At 44.7% G+C, this 12,789-nt stretch overlaps 1 protein-coding gene across 4 annotated transcripts; it reads left to right on the top strand.

The window, feature by feature from the left end:
* The first annotated feature begins 443 nt into the window (after window positions 1–443).
* Window positions 444–11,121, top strand: lancl1 (LanC antibiotic synthetase component C-like 1 (bacterial)). Of its 4 annotated transcripts, none has more exons than XM_021320029.2 (11): window positions 444–582; window positions 868–981; window positions 1,066–1,183; window positions 4,997–5,207; window positions 5,289–5,436; window positions 5,522–5,668; window positions 6,508–6,690; window positions 6,837–7,013; window positions 7,518–7,590; window positions 9,592–9,681; window positions 10,506–11,121. In XM_021320029.2, the coding sequence occupies exons 2-10, from the start codon at window positions 895–897 to the stop codon at window positions 9,666–9,668; spliced, it is 1,221 nt and encodes a 406-aa protein (XP_021175704.1). In that variant the 5' UTR covers window positions 444–582; window positions 868–894; the 3' UTR covers window positions 9,669–9,681; window positions 10,506–11,121. The 4 variants fall into 4 exon arrangements, with proteins under 4 accessions (XP_021175704.1, XP_021175703.1, XP_012725013.1 ...); XM_021320028.2 differs by having other exon boundaries at window positions 10,486–11,121; XM_012869559.3 differs by lacking the exon at window positions 10,506–11,121 and having other exon boundaries at window positions 9,592–10,482.
* The last annotated feature ends 1,668 nt before the right edge of the window (window positions 11,122–12,789 follow it).

Here is a 12,789-nt window from a genome sequence, read left to right as displayed (position 1 = left end):
TCCCCTTGTATTTTAAAGTATAGACATATTTTCCTACTGGTGTACGATTTCATAAAAATGGAAACAAAGATCTGAAATCATGTAAGAGACCAATTAAGCATCAACTGTTGTTTTTCTATTTTGTTGTCAGCAACTCAAAAACAATGTGATAAGTAAGTTTCACAGACATCAACCAAAACAAAGCTTTAGATGTGTTTCAGTGTAAAAGGGAAAACCATGGCCCCTCTGGGCTGTGGAAGCATCATTATTGTGGGGTGTTGAATCGCTCTTTCCGGTACTGGTGTGCGGAAAGTGAAGTGGATTTTTTAAAAGATGGCCTTATAAAACTACCACTCAAATTCTTTATTTTTACCAAACACGGAAAACGATCAAAACAAATTCTGTACTTTTTTTTAGGCTTTTCTGGACTGCATAGGAACCCTCTTGTGATGCCTCTTTGTTGCTGTAGCGGGAGTCACATTTCCTAGCTGCAGTACTTCCTCTTTTGCGGTAGTTGGCAGTAGCGAGTTAGCCTTTCAGGAGCGACATTACGACACAGAGCCTAAACAACAACCCAGCTGCGTTCGTAGGGTGTCTTCTTATGTGAATACTTTTCTACACCTTCTCTCCTTGTTATTTGTATGTTGTAACCGCGTATTTGCTTGTTTTCACTGCGCCGTTGCAATATTCCCCGCGCCGCTTGATGCTAATGGCTAGCATTAGCTCCGTGGCTAAGCTAAACAGAAGCAGCTTCGCTAGCTTGCTGGACAGCGTGGGCGTGTAAGCTGTGCGCAGAAACCAGGCGGTGTTTTTTGTGACTTTATGTTGAGTGTTGAAGTCACCCCCTTTGTCGCATTTTTTTATGTTTCATATCTCCTTTGTTTGAAGCTTCCAGCTGTTATCTAGATTTCTAAAATGGACACAAGAGCGTTGAGGAATCCTTATCACGACTATGATGGGAGCCCAGCTTCCACACAGGCGCTGTTTGACTCTCAGGGAAAGGTAAAGCGAAGGAGGATGCGAGGACGCAGGAGGGGCTCGGCTTCGCACCTCGTTGTTTAAACCGTTCTCCCCCTTTACCTTCAGCTCACTCCGGAGTTTGCCCAGAGGCTGAGCAGCAAGGTCAGCGAGCTTTTAGCCGTCATGGAAAATGGCCTGAAGTCGGCTGATCCAAGAGACTGCACCGCTTACACAGGCTGGACAGGTGAGGACCGAGTCACACACACGGTGGGATGCTCTGCTCTACCTCCAGTGAGGTGTGAAAATAAGAAACACTGCCGTGTATTTTGATTGTAGCCCGATTCCCAGAGCTCAAACATCAGCAACCACACCTGAGGACGCCGAGGCAATAAAACAAAAATGCGTTGCCAGGTTTGTATGCCGTCTTTTAAAAGTGTGGAATTTTATTAGAGCACTCTATCGACTGTCAAGCATGGTGGTGGTAGTATCATGCTCCCCCCCCCCTCTCTGAGTAAAATGTGGGAAGGGGACTACCTCCAAGTTCTGCAACTGCATCACAATCTTTGACTCTTGGCAAATTTTGGGAAGGCGGGTAGGACTCAAGGAAAAGGTTTACTTAGTTTCCTACACGGAGGCAGCCTTTTAAGGGGACATATCATGCTCTTAAGTTCTGTTCTTGCCCCACAGCCCCTCTTCTCCCCCTGTTCTGAGGTGTGTCTAAGAGCAACTCGTTTAGGGGCCGTTTCTTTGACCCCGCCCCCTCCAGGCTGCACTCCACCCCAATCGGCCATTTTTGTAGTCTGCCGGGGGACGGTGTAATGATGGATTGTGTGGGTCCATACACCCAACAACCCAACGTTTTGCATCACGGGGGTCGGTAGCTTTTACAGTTTCCACTTCTCCACTTGTGCCTTCGGCAGCGTTGAGCCTTTACTACATAGTTCCAGCGAGAAATTAAAATGGCGGATTTCCCAAAACTCGGTAAGCCGGAAGTCCTTGACCTTGTTTTGGAGCTCCGCAGCAAACACAATTGTAAAAAAAAAAATGTATTTGGGGATGGAGAAAACTGAACTGAAAAAATATGACCTAAATAGAATAGAAATATGTCTATGCAGCATCTGGACTTCCACAAATGACCAAGTACAGAACCAAATGTGTTTAAAGGCTAAAGAAAGTGGATGTTGCATGTTATGTCTCCTTTAACCCTACATCGGTGTCAAACCGTGGACTCCTGAAACTCCTGGTGACTTAATCTTAAGCCTCCCATCTCAATTCCTAAGGCTGCTTGGGCTTATCTCAGGGATCATTTTGAACACTTTATTGTTCAAGTTTCCACTATCAGAGCCAAACTGGCCGAAGAAAGGAGTCGGTTAGGATGCCATGAACTGGAAGCTGCTGGGACACCAAACATCTCAGATCAGCTGAGACAAAGACTGTGCCGTTTCAACGCAGCACCAATAAGTATATTCAGAGGAATCTAAGTAAGTCAGTCAAATCTAACAACTGTAGCTACTGTCAAGTAGGGTGGTTATTAAATTATTTTTTTTACTTATTTTTTGCTCCACTTACGGAAAAACAACTAGATTTTACTCTACGAATCACACGTTTGTTTGCGTCAACAAGCTTCTGGCACAATCCCGCCCAACGATTATATCACTCTTCTTGACTGTGTGTTTGTGGAATTTATTTGAACTAATTAATATGAATTAATCCGGTTATTATGATTGGTTTCCTGGCAGCGATTTGATGGCTCTGTTGGTAGCACTGTTGCCATGCAGCAGCAAGGTCCTGAGTTTGAATCCTGGCCTGGAGTCTTTCAGCATGGAGTTTGCCTGTTTGCCTGGTGGGTTCTCTCAAGGTATTCCAGCTTCCTCCCACAGTCCAAAAAACACCTCTATTTGGTTAAATGGTCTCTATAAACTGCCCTTACGTATGAGTGTGCATGCATGGTTGTCTGTCCTGTGTGTCTCTGTGTTGCCCTATGATTGACTGGCAACCTGTCCAGGTTGAACCCCCGTCTGTTGTTCGAGAACCACTGCACATAGGCACAGCCAACCCATGGCCCTACAAGGGTAAGCCGGTAGACGATGGATGGATGGATGGATGGATGGATGGTTTCCTTGCACATAATGTGAGTCCAGGTTTTAACCAACAGATCCAAACTGTTCCCCAATCAGACAGAGGATCATTTGATAGATCCCTAAAGACTAGAGCTGCTCCAAAATGGAGAAATCTGACAATTTTAGCTTCCAGTATGAACGAGTCACCATCCCTGCAAAAAAGTATAGTCAGCTCAGACAGGTTAAATTAGAGATGCACTGATGCATGTTTTTTCCAGTCCGATACAGACACCTGGGCCGATGAGTGAGCTGTCTACATTACCATGTCTGCGGTGTCGAATTGAACAACTCTATCACCACCCCTTGCAGTTTTCGCGTTTCAGATGTTGCAGTCGAACCCACATGGCTTAAACATAAAATCTCCGGTTTTATCGTGCCAAATCCGATCAATCTATTTTTTTCCCTTCTTTTCGTTTCACAAAAAGAAATGGAAAAAAAAAATTCCCCAAAAAAAACAACTTGCTTTTATGTCAACCATTTTGTGTGGGAGTGGGACCTGAATTCAAAGTGCAACTAAATACAAGCTGTGAGACAAGATGGCGGCCCTGCTATCATAAACAATGAACATAGAACAAAATGTTTGCTGCTAGTGGTTTTACACAATGAGTTGAGAACAGGCTTCACTTCACTGGTGAAACTTCAAACTAACTTAAAAGATAAGTAAATTAAAGTCAATTATTAAAGTGTTTCATATTTTGGTTTAAAAAAAAGTTACCAATTTATAATATTTTGACAATTTATTTTCCTAAACATAAATTCAGGATTTCAGCATTTCTTCATGGAAGCCTGATGAGTTAATTGGCAATATAAAATCCAGATTTCCAAAAATTCTTATCTTAAAAAAAAAAAAAAAAAAATGTAAATTCAAATTAATCGATTAACTCAAATCATCTCCCTAGTCGGACTTGTTGCCGTATCACGATTGTAATGTTTCTTCACTAGCTGCTCTGTGTGATGACGTTGCCGGTGTTGCGAACGTAGAATTGAAGTGACTAGAACTGTATTTCTGTGTATGATATTAATACAAAAGAACCGACTGGATCGGAATGCGTCATTTATATCATGTTCATATCCGATCCAGCTAAATTATCAATATTGGAGCAGATATCCGATCGGTGCATCTCTGCTTAAGATATTTAATGGCAATGATGAAAAAAATGTCTGGAGGAGTTGATGTGGTTCTTTTAAAGCAAAGAAGATAGGATTCAACGTTTTAGGCGTGGTGGTTGTAGCATCGTGTGCCGGGGCTGTTCCACCGCTGCTGGCAGCATCATGCTAGATGTCCTGAGCTTGTACAGCGCTTTATCAAGTCCAGACGACCAAAGCACGCTTCATTCTGCCTTCAGTCATGCACACATTCACACCCTGATGGTGGTGAGCTGCATTAGTAGCAATGGCTGCCCTGAGGCAGACTGACAGAGGGCTGCCATGTTGAATTGGTTACAGCACCTGGTTCCTGCGCCGTTGTCGGCCCCGATGTGTCCTCGGCAGCATCATCCTGCGGGACGGTTAGTCGGCAGTGGAAGCATCGTGCTGTGGGCCTCTGCACAAAGGTGGAGATTAAAAGAAGTGTAAAATTAGGACACAAGCGAGTTGACTAGTTCTACAGTTGGATCATTTCTGTTGGGTTTAGAACAGTAGTGTGATGTTTTTGCCAACATTTTAGTGTTAGAAGTATCTAGGGCCAAAATGCGAAAAGTAGTTTTATTGTGAAATTTGCAATTTTCACTTGCAGTGAACTAAACAGAATAGTTGAGCCAAAGCAGTCAGACTTTTGTATAAAACGGAGCTGTGAATCCGTGGTGATCCTTCATCACGCTGCGTACAGGCTAGTCTTCATGAGCCTCTAAAAATAAACAAAATGTTTCGGTAGTTCTGATTCGACACATCCGTGAAACGCCTCGGTCTGACGTGTTTGGCATCTTTGTCCCTCGCAGGCATCGCTCTGCTCTACCTGCACCTCCACAGCATCTTCAGAGAGGAATCCTTCCTGCAGAAAGCGCTGGACTACGTCAGCCACAGCCTGAAGTATCTGACCCGCCGCCACGACGTCACCTTTCTGTGCGGAGACACCGGGCCGCTGGCCGTCGCCGCCGTGGTTTACGCCCGCCTCCAGAGGGCGCAGGAGTCCGAAGAATGCATCAACAGGTTGTTACGGGTTTTCATCCGGCTCCTACGCAAAGCAGATCTGTAGTCCGTCTGTGTGCTGAGCTGTGCTGCTGCTTCCAGGCTGATGCAGTATCACCAGACGGTGGCGAGCGGGACGGGGGGGCTGCCGGACGAGCTGCTCTACGGGCGGGTGGGCTACCTCTACGCCCTGGCCTTCATCAACCAGCAGCTCGGCCAGGACCGCATCCCGCTGCAGTACATCCAGCAGGTAAGCCGCCCGCCGACGTCACGCAGCGCCTCCAGAGTCCCGCGTCTCCGCCGTTCACAGATCCACTTTCCCCCCCCCCGTCCAGATCAGCGAGGTCGTTCTGGCGTCCGGCGAGACTCTCAGCAGGAAGTACAGGTTCCAGAACCAGAGCCCGCTGATGTACGAGTGGTACCAGGAGCATTATGTCGGCGCTGCTCACGGGCTCGCCGGTATCTACTATTTCCTTATGCAGGTGAGAAACGGTTTAACCTTTTAAAATGGCAGCAAGCCTTTATTTTACACAGGGATGTTTTTGAGGGGGAAACTTGGTGAAAACGTTAACGGTTGAAAAGTGAGCTTCTATCAGACTGAAACGTGGTCTCTTGAATGTTTTAGCATTGATTGACAGAACAGTCTCTTAATTCAGTTTGGAGCTGATTTTCAGGCCCTGCCAACGGCCATCATGGCCCACGTCATGATGCGGCGCTGTGGCGCTTTAACTGGGTCCATCTCATCTGAGCAAACCGCTCCGCCAGGCTGGGAACAGGCTAGAGAGTTCCTTTAATTGTTCAGGCTTCTACCATGATGCTTCGCTGTAGGAACGTTATTCTCTCAACAGAAAATGGTTTCACATATTTGGGCCCTCGGCTGTAATTAGATCTGATCCTGTCTTCAGTTCGCTCCTGGTTCTCCGCTCACTTCCTGTCCAGCTTTTAGTCTCATGTGAACCAAATTGCCTCATATTTGGTAACATGGATCGAGATTCCTGCGGATCTGACGGGTTTTGGGTCGCTGCTTGGCCGGAAAGGTGGCGACGTGGGCCTTCAGCTGTGGGTGTGTTATTCCCTGGGCGTAGATGCCTCGTTCCACACCATTATGGCGCCACCTCCGTGCTCATCTATGAGGATGTTACTGTAGGAGTAAACTTAGTTCATGTACATAAAAAAAATTAACTGAATTTAGTATTCAGATGTAGCATCTGGCTGTTCTTGTCCAGTAAGCCCTCCGTTTGCAGACTGTCTCAGCGCACCAGAGGTGCCATCTGTTGGGTCTCCACCCCCTGCTAACCACTTTCTAATCCCTGCTCCACAGCCGGGCTTCGTTTCCGCAGAGGAACACGTGCACAGGCTGGTGAAGCCCAGCATCGACCACGTCTGCCGCCTCAGGTTGCCCTCCGGGAACTACCCCCCCTGCATCGGGGACGACCGGGACCTGCTGGTGCACTGGTGCCACGGCTCCCCGGGGGTGATCTACATGCTCCTGCAGGCGTACAAAGTGAGCAAGGAGATTAGAGCGCTGTTATTTTGGAAAGACAAACTCCGAAGGTCACCTGTGGATAGAAATGAATCATCAGTGGAGTCACAGCGCCATCTAGTGGCTCAGCTTTGTTGTTTCCTGTTCTGATCTGCCTCCCGTTGCAGGTTTTTGGGATCCCTCAGTACCTGGAGGACGCTCTGCAGTGTGGGGAGGTGGTGTGGCGCTGGGGTCTGCTGAAGAAAGGGTACGGCCTCTGCCACGGGGCAGCTGGGAACGCCTACGCCTTCCTGGGCCTCTATCGGCTAACGCAGGACCCCAAGCACCTGTACAGAGCCTGCATGGTGAGGACACACGGGGGGAGAGGGGGGTAAATATTTGGGAGGGTTTCCGTCTTTCTTTGAGGCTCCGTTTCCTCTGACTTTGATGTAAGATGTGAAAGTTCTGTTTAACTCGGTTCAAAGCACCGACAGTCATGCAGAAGCTGGCCACTGGCCAGCCCTGAAATTGAAAATTATTCAAGAAACGGCGACAGAAGCTTTTATGTTTATTGACAGGCAGGTTGGTGGCTGTCCGTGCGAGTTGTTCGTCGGGTCCTTTTTTTTCTATTTATTTTCATCTTTCTGGATGAGCTCCAGCTGGCAGCCGTCCAACCTGTACTTTCATTAATATGGATCCGTTCACCAAGGATGGCCGCCAAGTCGTGACACTGATCTGATCCGTTGTCAGATGCCGGGGTTTCACCGACAGAAGCACAAGTTTAGAAGTTGTCGACATTGCTGGTTTTTCTCCTGAGGCGGTTCTGGGTTAATCCACCTTGTGCTCTTTTATTCTCCTTGTTTCTGCAGTTTGCAGACTGGTGCATGAACTACGGAAGACATGGATGCCGGACGCCGGACACCCCCTTTTCTCTCTTTGAAGGTAAAAACGTCAGAATCTGAAATGATTTAGCCTAAGACTAACAACCAAACACCAAGCACTGGCCTTTGAAAATAATATTCATCCCCTTTTAGATTTCTTCTGTTTTTGCTTTTTTTGTCCTAAATAAATGTTCCAGAGTATTAATCAAATTTAAATACCACACAAAGGCAACCTGTATAAATAAAAAAGGTTGCTTTAAATTTCTGGTTTTCCTCCCATGGAGGCCATCTTTGCCTGGCCTCTCTCTAGTTGCTCGATCCTAAAGCCGACCTCAGCTGAGGCAGTAAGGCCTGCGGTGCTTAGATGTTGCTCTGGGTTCTTCTGCGCCGATGCCCTCCTGGAGTCACTTTGTTTGGCCGAAGGTTCACCGCCCTTCCATGTTTCCTCCGTTTGTGGATAACAGCTCTCAGTAGCTACGTTTACATGGACCAAAGTAACCGGAATAAAACATGTAATGTCAGGTAAACAAGTCAGTCGGAACATCGTGATCGGATAAAGCTTGATCGGAATGACATGATATTACGAGGGAGGGGTGGTTTATGCCCATTGGTAATCCGATCAACGTGCATATAAACACTTGTCAGGATCAGTTATTCCGAATTTGGCAAACTCACCTGAGTGCGCCTGACGCCAACGTGACGTATTTCCACATTGTAGAGTGGCGGACATACGTTGGGAAGCAAAACCGCCGGGACTGCCGATACAACCTTTCTGTTGGAAACATTAAGAGCTCAAAATTGTTATTTACAATGTTTGTTTTTTTTTCTCCTTTTTTTTTCTAAATCCAATCTTAAGATTTTGTGCATGGAAACAAAGCTAGTGTGGTTCACTTTAGTCCCAAAACCTTAGAAACAGTTTGGGAACTCTTTCCACATATACCCCGTTTACACTACCCTTTTTTAACCGAGCCGAGACCAGTCCGAGCTCGGTAACCGAGATAACTCTCGAGTGTAAACGGTAAACAGACTGAACTGAACCGAGCTAGACATAACCGGACCGCGCTTACTGCAGACCAGTTCCATGTGTGGTCTCGGCCTGTTTTTTTTATCCCGGTTATCTGACAAAGAAGAGCGCATGAGCATCCCCTTACAGTCAGCTGACTGTCCGCGGTTTTTCCGGCGTGTCTGGCTGCACGTCCCGATTCACACTCCATTCAGACAAATTTCAGACATTCATAATAATACTAGCTTCCTTACCGTGCCACACGCTTTCCAGTGATGATTCTGCTTAGCAGTGTGATGAACCTCAGCGTCTGTCGTTGTTTCCTGCGTCTGTAAATCCTTATTAGACGTTCGTTTGTCTTATCCACATCCCAAAAGTCGACTCTGTCTAACCATAACAACCTGAATGTTACGGGTGCCGCCGTTTTGATTTGCTTTGTCCCGCCTTTAATCCCAGAGAGCAGTAGTACCGCAGAGCCACTAGGAGGTGAGGAGCAACCAGGGAACTGAGATAGCGTGGTGGGTAAACGGTCGTCAGAACGAGGCTCGGTTTGGTTAACTGATTCAAGCTCGGACTGGTCTCGGCTCGGATCGTTTTAACAAGGGTAGTGTAAATAGGCCTATAGAAGTCAGTGACTTCTATGTGCAAAGGGTTCTTGAATGTCTTTAGATCGGGGCATGATGTGTTGCTTTTGGAGATCTTAAAGCCTACTTCATGCTGTTCTGTTCATGACTAGTTCTGTTTGAGGGATCTCTCGATTTTACAGGTCAAGTATTAACCACTGAGCTTAAAATAGGGTTAATCCAAGTTATTTTGTGGTATAAAAGTTAAAAACTTTATCACAAAGTTCTCTGTGTATTTCCTGTTTGTTTTCAACTGAGGATCTAAAACATTTAGGTGTGACAAAAAGGCCAAAACGGAACAAATCTTGTTTTTACAGCACTGTACCCTGTGACTACATTTCCCTTCTGTCCCATGTTTTCCTTCCACTAAACAATTACATAACAGGATGAATGCAGGTCACTGTATAAAACTAGACGTTTCCCCGTCTCATTGCAGGCATGGCCGGCACCATCTACTTCCTGGCAGACCTTCTGCAGCCAATGAGATCGAGATTTCCAGCTTTTGAGGTGTAGGAAATGTCCACAGGTAGTCCCTGCCCACCTCTAAACCACCCACACTGCAGAAAATTATAACAAAAAGAAGACTTGCTGTCATACGCATGCAAGGACACAACAATATCTTCTTTATTCCGGCAACATACCGTCTTGTTACGCAGACAATTCCTGTTTTATCTCACAAATTAGCTAAGCTTTCTGGTGCTTATTAGTTCTTTCTTGGGTGATGTTGTTTTCAGTTATGGGGTAAAGAAACGAGGGAGTAAATTTAAATTCTAGATGTTCTAAAGTCTAGGTTGAAAGAAGGATTGAGTATGTTTTTGTTTTCCTAAAGTGTAGCAACGCTTGATCTGCATTAGTGACTAAACAGTTCAAGCTGTGCCATGTGATATTGTCCCAACTGTACGGGTTGAAAGAATCGCATCTTTAGTTGACTTTGCATCTGCTTGTTTTTGTTTTGCTTTTTTTTTTTTGTTTGTTCTTGCAGCAGCAGCAGCAGCTAGGTAACTACACTAGGTGGCAGCAGAGAGTTATCAGGCGATGGTGTTGAATGATAAAGTTGACACTAGGTCTCCTTAGAAATTTTTTTCACAGCCAGATCTGTTAATTTGACCAAATCCACATCACGCAGAAAGCAGAAACAAAAGCATTTTTGAAATTGAATATTAACGTTATTAAATGTTAGCTTAATTGTAATCCAAATCATCTCAAATCTTTTTATTGTAGTTATATTAAATATTTGTCTCAAGAAGTTAAGTTTCTTATCCGAAAATGGCTCTTGAAATCCAATCAGCAACAAAATCCGACTTTTTTTTTTTTTTTTTTTTTTTTTAAGCCCCCTCTCACTACCCACAGGTGGTTTTATGGCCCGAGGCCAGCTGGGATCTTGGTGAGCTCTAGAGGAGTCAGAGATGTGGTTACTGTACCAGAGAACCTTGAGACACGGGAGCGCAAGAGAAACCGAACACCTCCTGCAGGACTGGAAGTAAAAATAGAGCTCATCTGTGCTGAAGGTGTGGCCATCGGGACACAACTGCTGCTGCTGCTGCACTCACTCCTAAAAAATGTCCTCCGACGCCTTTCTTCCCGCTGGAGCCGAACCGGTTGGTTACAGAGTCGGTGGCAATGAGCACCGTCAGGGAACGATCTCATAATCTTTGTGTTGCTGATTGTTGTTTAGTTTTTTGTTTTTTTTCTTTTCTCACCTTCTGAACAAACTGTCAGGAAAAGGTGCTGCACATGTATCAGTGGATAAATATTTGTTCTTATTATACAACAACTGATGAGTTTTAGGCAGAATGCTGCGTAGAGTCATGTTTATTTGCGACATTGCCAGGAAACATGCCAGAACTGTACTAAGACTAATTGTATGTGGTTATATGTGGATGGATGGATTCATGTGGTCATGGAAAGTTTGGATCAAAGTGGAAACATCAATAAAGTGTGCAGCATTAATTTCAGTGAAAATCAACAGTTTCTCAGTTTTTTGTTTTTAATGTTTAAAATCCACAATTTGGCACAAAGATTTTTTCTTTTTTTACAGATGTAGAGTTTGGTTTGCAATAAAGCTTAGATGCCGTGTAAATGTCGCTTAAGTTCTCTATTGGACGGATGTAGCTAACAGGGTTTCTGTGCAGCAAAAGACGGATCAGGAATTTGGTTCAAGTATTTTCCTGCTCTGGGTAAGTCGAAGATGGAAACGCATGTGTTTACTGACTTTATGTCCTGGGTCATCCATCCATCCATCTGATCCTTTTGTACCTCTAGCAGTCTGTCCATCCATTCGTTTTTCCATCTATTTGTCTATCTAACCATGTTTGACCATCAATCTTACCATCCATCTAAATTTATATTTATTCCTCTGTCCAGCCATCCGTCTGTCACTCATACGGCTGAATTTTTGTCCTTTGATCATTCCAACTATCCATCCCTCAACTGACTGCTCATTTATTCATCAGTCCTTCCAGCCATCTGTCACGTTTGATACTGTAGCTTTAAATGGGCTCTGATTTTCAGAACTCAAATAAATTTGAGGGCGTTTTCGTAAATTCTCACCGAAAACGTTCAAGTATATTAAATTACATCTCGCACAGAAACATAGAGGGTAATTTTTTTTTTCCGGAAATGAGCATAAAAAATGGAAGTCATAGTTCTGTAGCGTCGAGCAATACCACCTTTATTTATAATGCACTTCATAATAACGAAGGTCAAAGTGTTGTACATTTACAGCTGAAAATAACAGTAAAATTAAAATAGGCAAGCTAAAATTGACAAAAAAGATTGGTTAAAAACTATTAAATAATAAAATAGTCAACATCTAAGGCTTCTATAAAACCTTTAAAATTGTAACCAAAAATGTAGAGGCAACGATTCAGAATAAGGGTAAGGTGCTCAGACTTTTGAAGCATTTTGCACGACCTGCAGGCGCCTGATGGATGCATCGTTGACCCCAAGATAGAGCAAGCAATCAACCGTTCAGATGAATATTTGCACAGAAGAGACTGGGAGGACCAGTATGGGCTTCACCAGGAATCCCTTCATTAAAGCCAGGCATGGGGAGACAAAAACGATTTGTGAACTGATTAGTTTAAGCTGAAATGCTGCCATGCAAAGAGAAACATCTCTAGAAGCTGTTGCCTTATCTGCCCCTGAGATCATTGTAGACAGACTAAAGTAGAAAACGTGGGGGGACTACAACAGCTGCTGTACTGTGAGTTCACCTAAATCATCTTAAATAATGAAGTCTAAAAAACCTGAGAAGTGTGGCATGCATTTCTGTTCAGCCCCTTTTACTCTGACACCCCTACGTGAAATCCAGTGTAACCAACTGGCATCAGAGGTCCCCTAATTATTAAATTGACTGACTGACTGAATCTCATTAGACGTCCAGCTGTTCTATGGAGGCCTCAGAGGTTTGTTGGAAAACATCTGAGAGCAAACAGCATCATGAAGACCAAGGAACACAGTAGACAAGCCATGGAGACGTTTACAGCAAGGTTAGGCTGGAAAAAACACACACTTTAAACATTCTGTAGAGCAAAGTTCTGATCATCTAAAAATGGAATCAACATGGCCGCAGCCTAAACCGGCAGACCAGGCATGGAGAACATTAATCAGAGAAGTGCCCATGATATCTCTG

This window comes from Fundulus heteroclitus, chromosome 24 (assembly GCF_011125445.2).
Source record: "Fundulus heteroclitus isolate FHET01 chromosome 24, MU-UCD_Fhet_4.1, whole genome shotgun sequence".
In the NCBI taxonomy this organism is placed as follows: Eukaryota; Metazoa; Chordata; class Actinopteri; order Cyprinodontiformes; family Fundulidae; genus Fundulus; species Fundulus heteroclitus.
The sequence above is the reverse complement of the archived record's forward strand: the minus strand, read 5'-3'. Positions and strand labels throughout refer to the sequence as shown.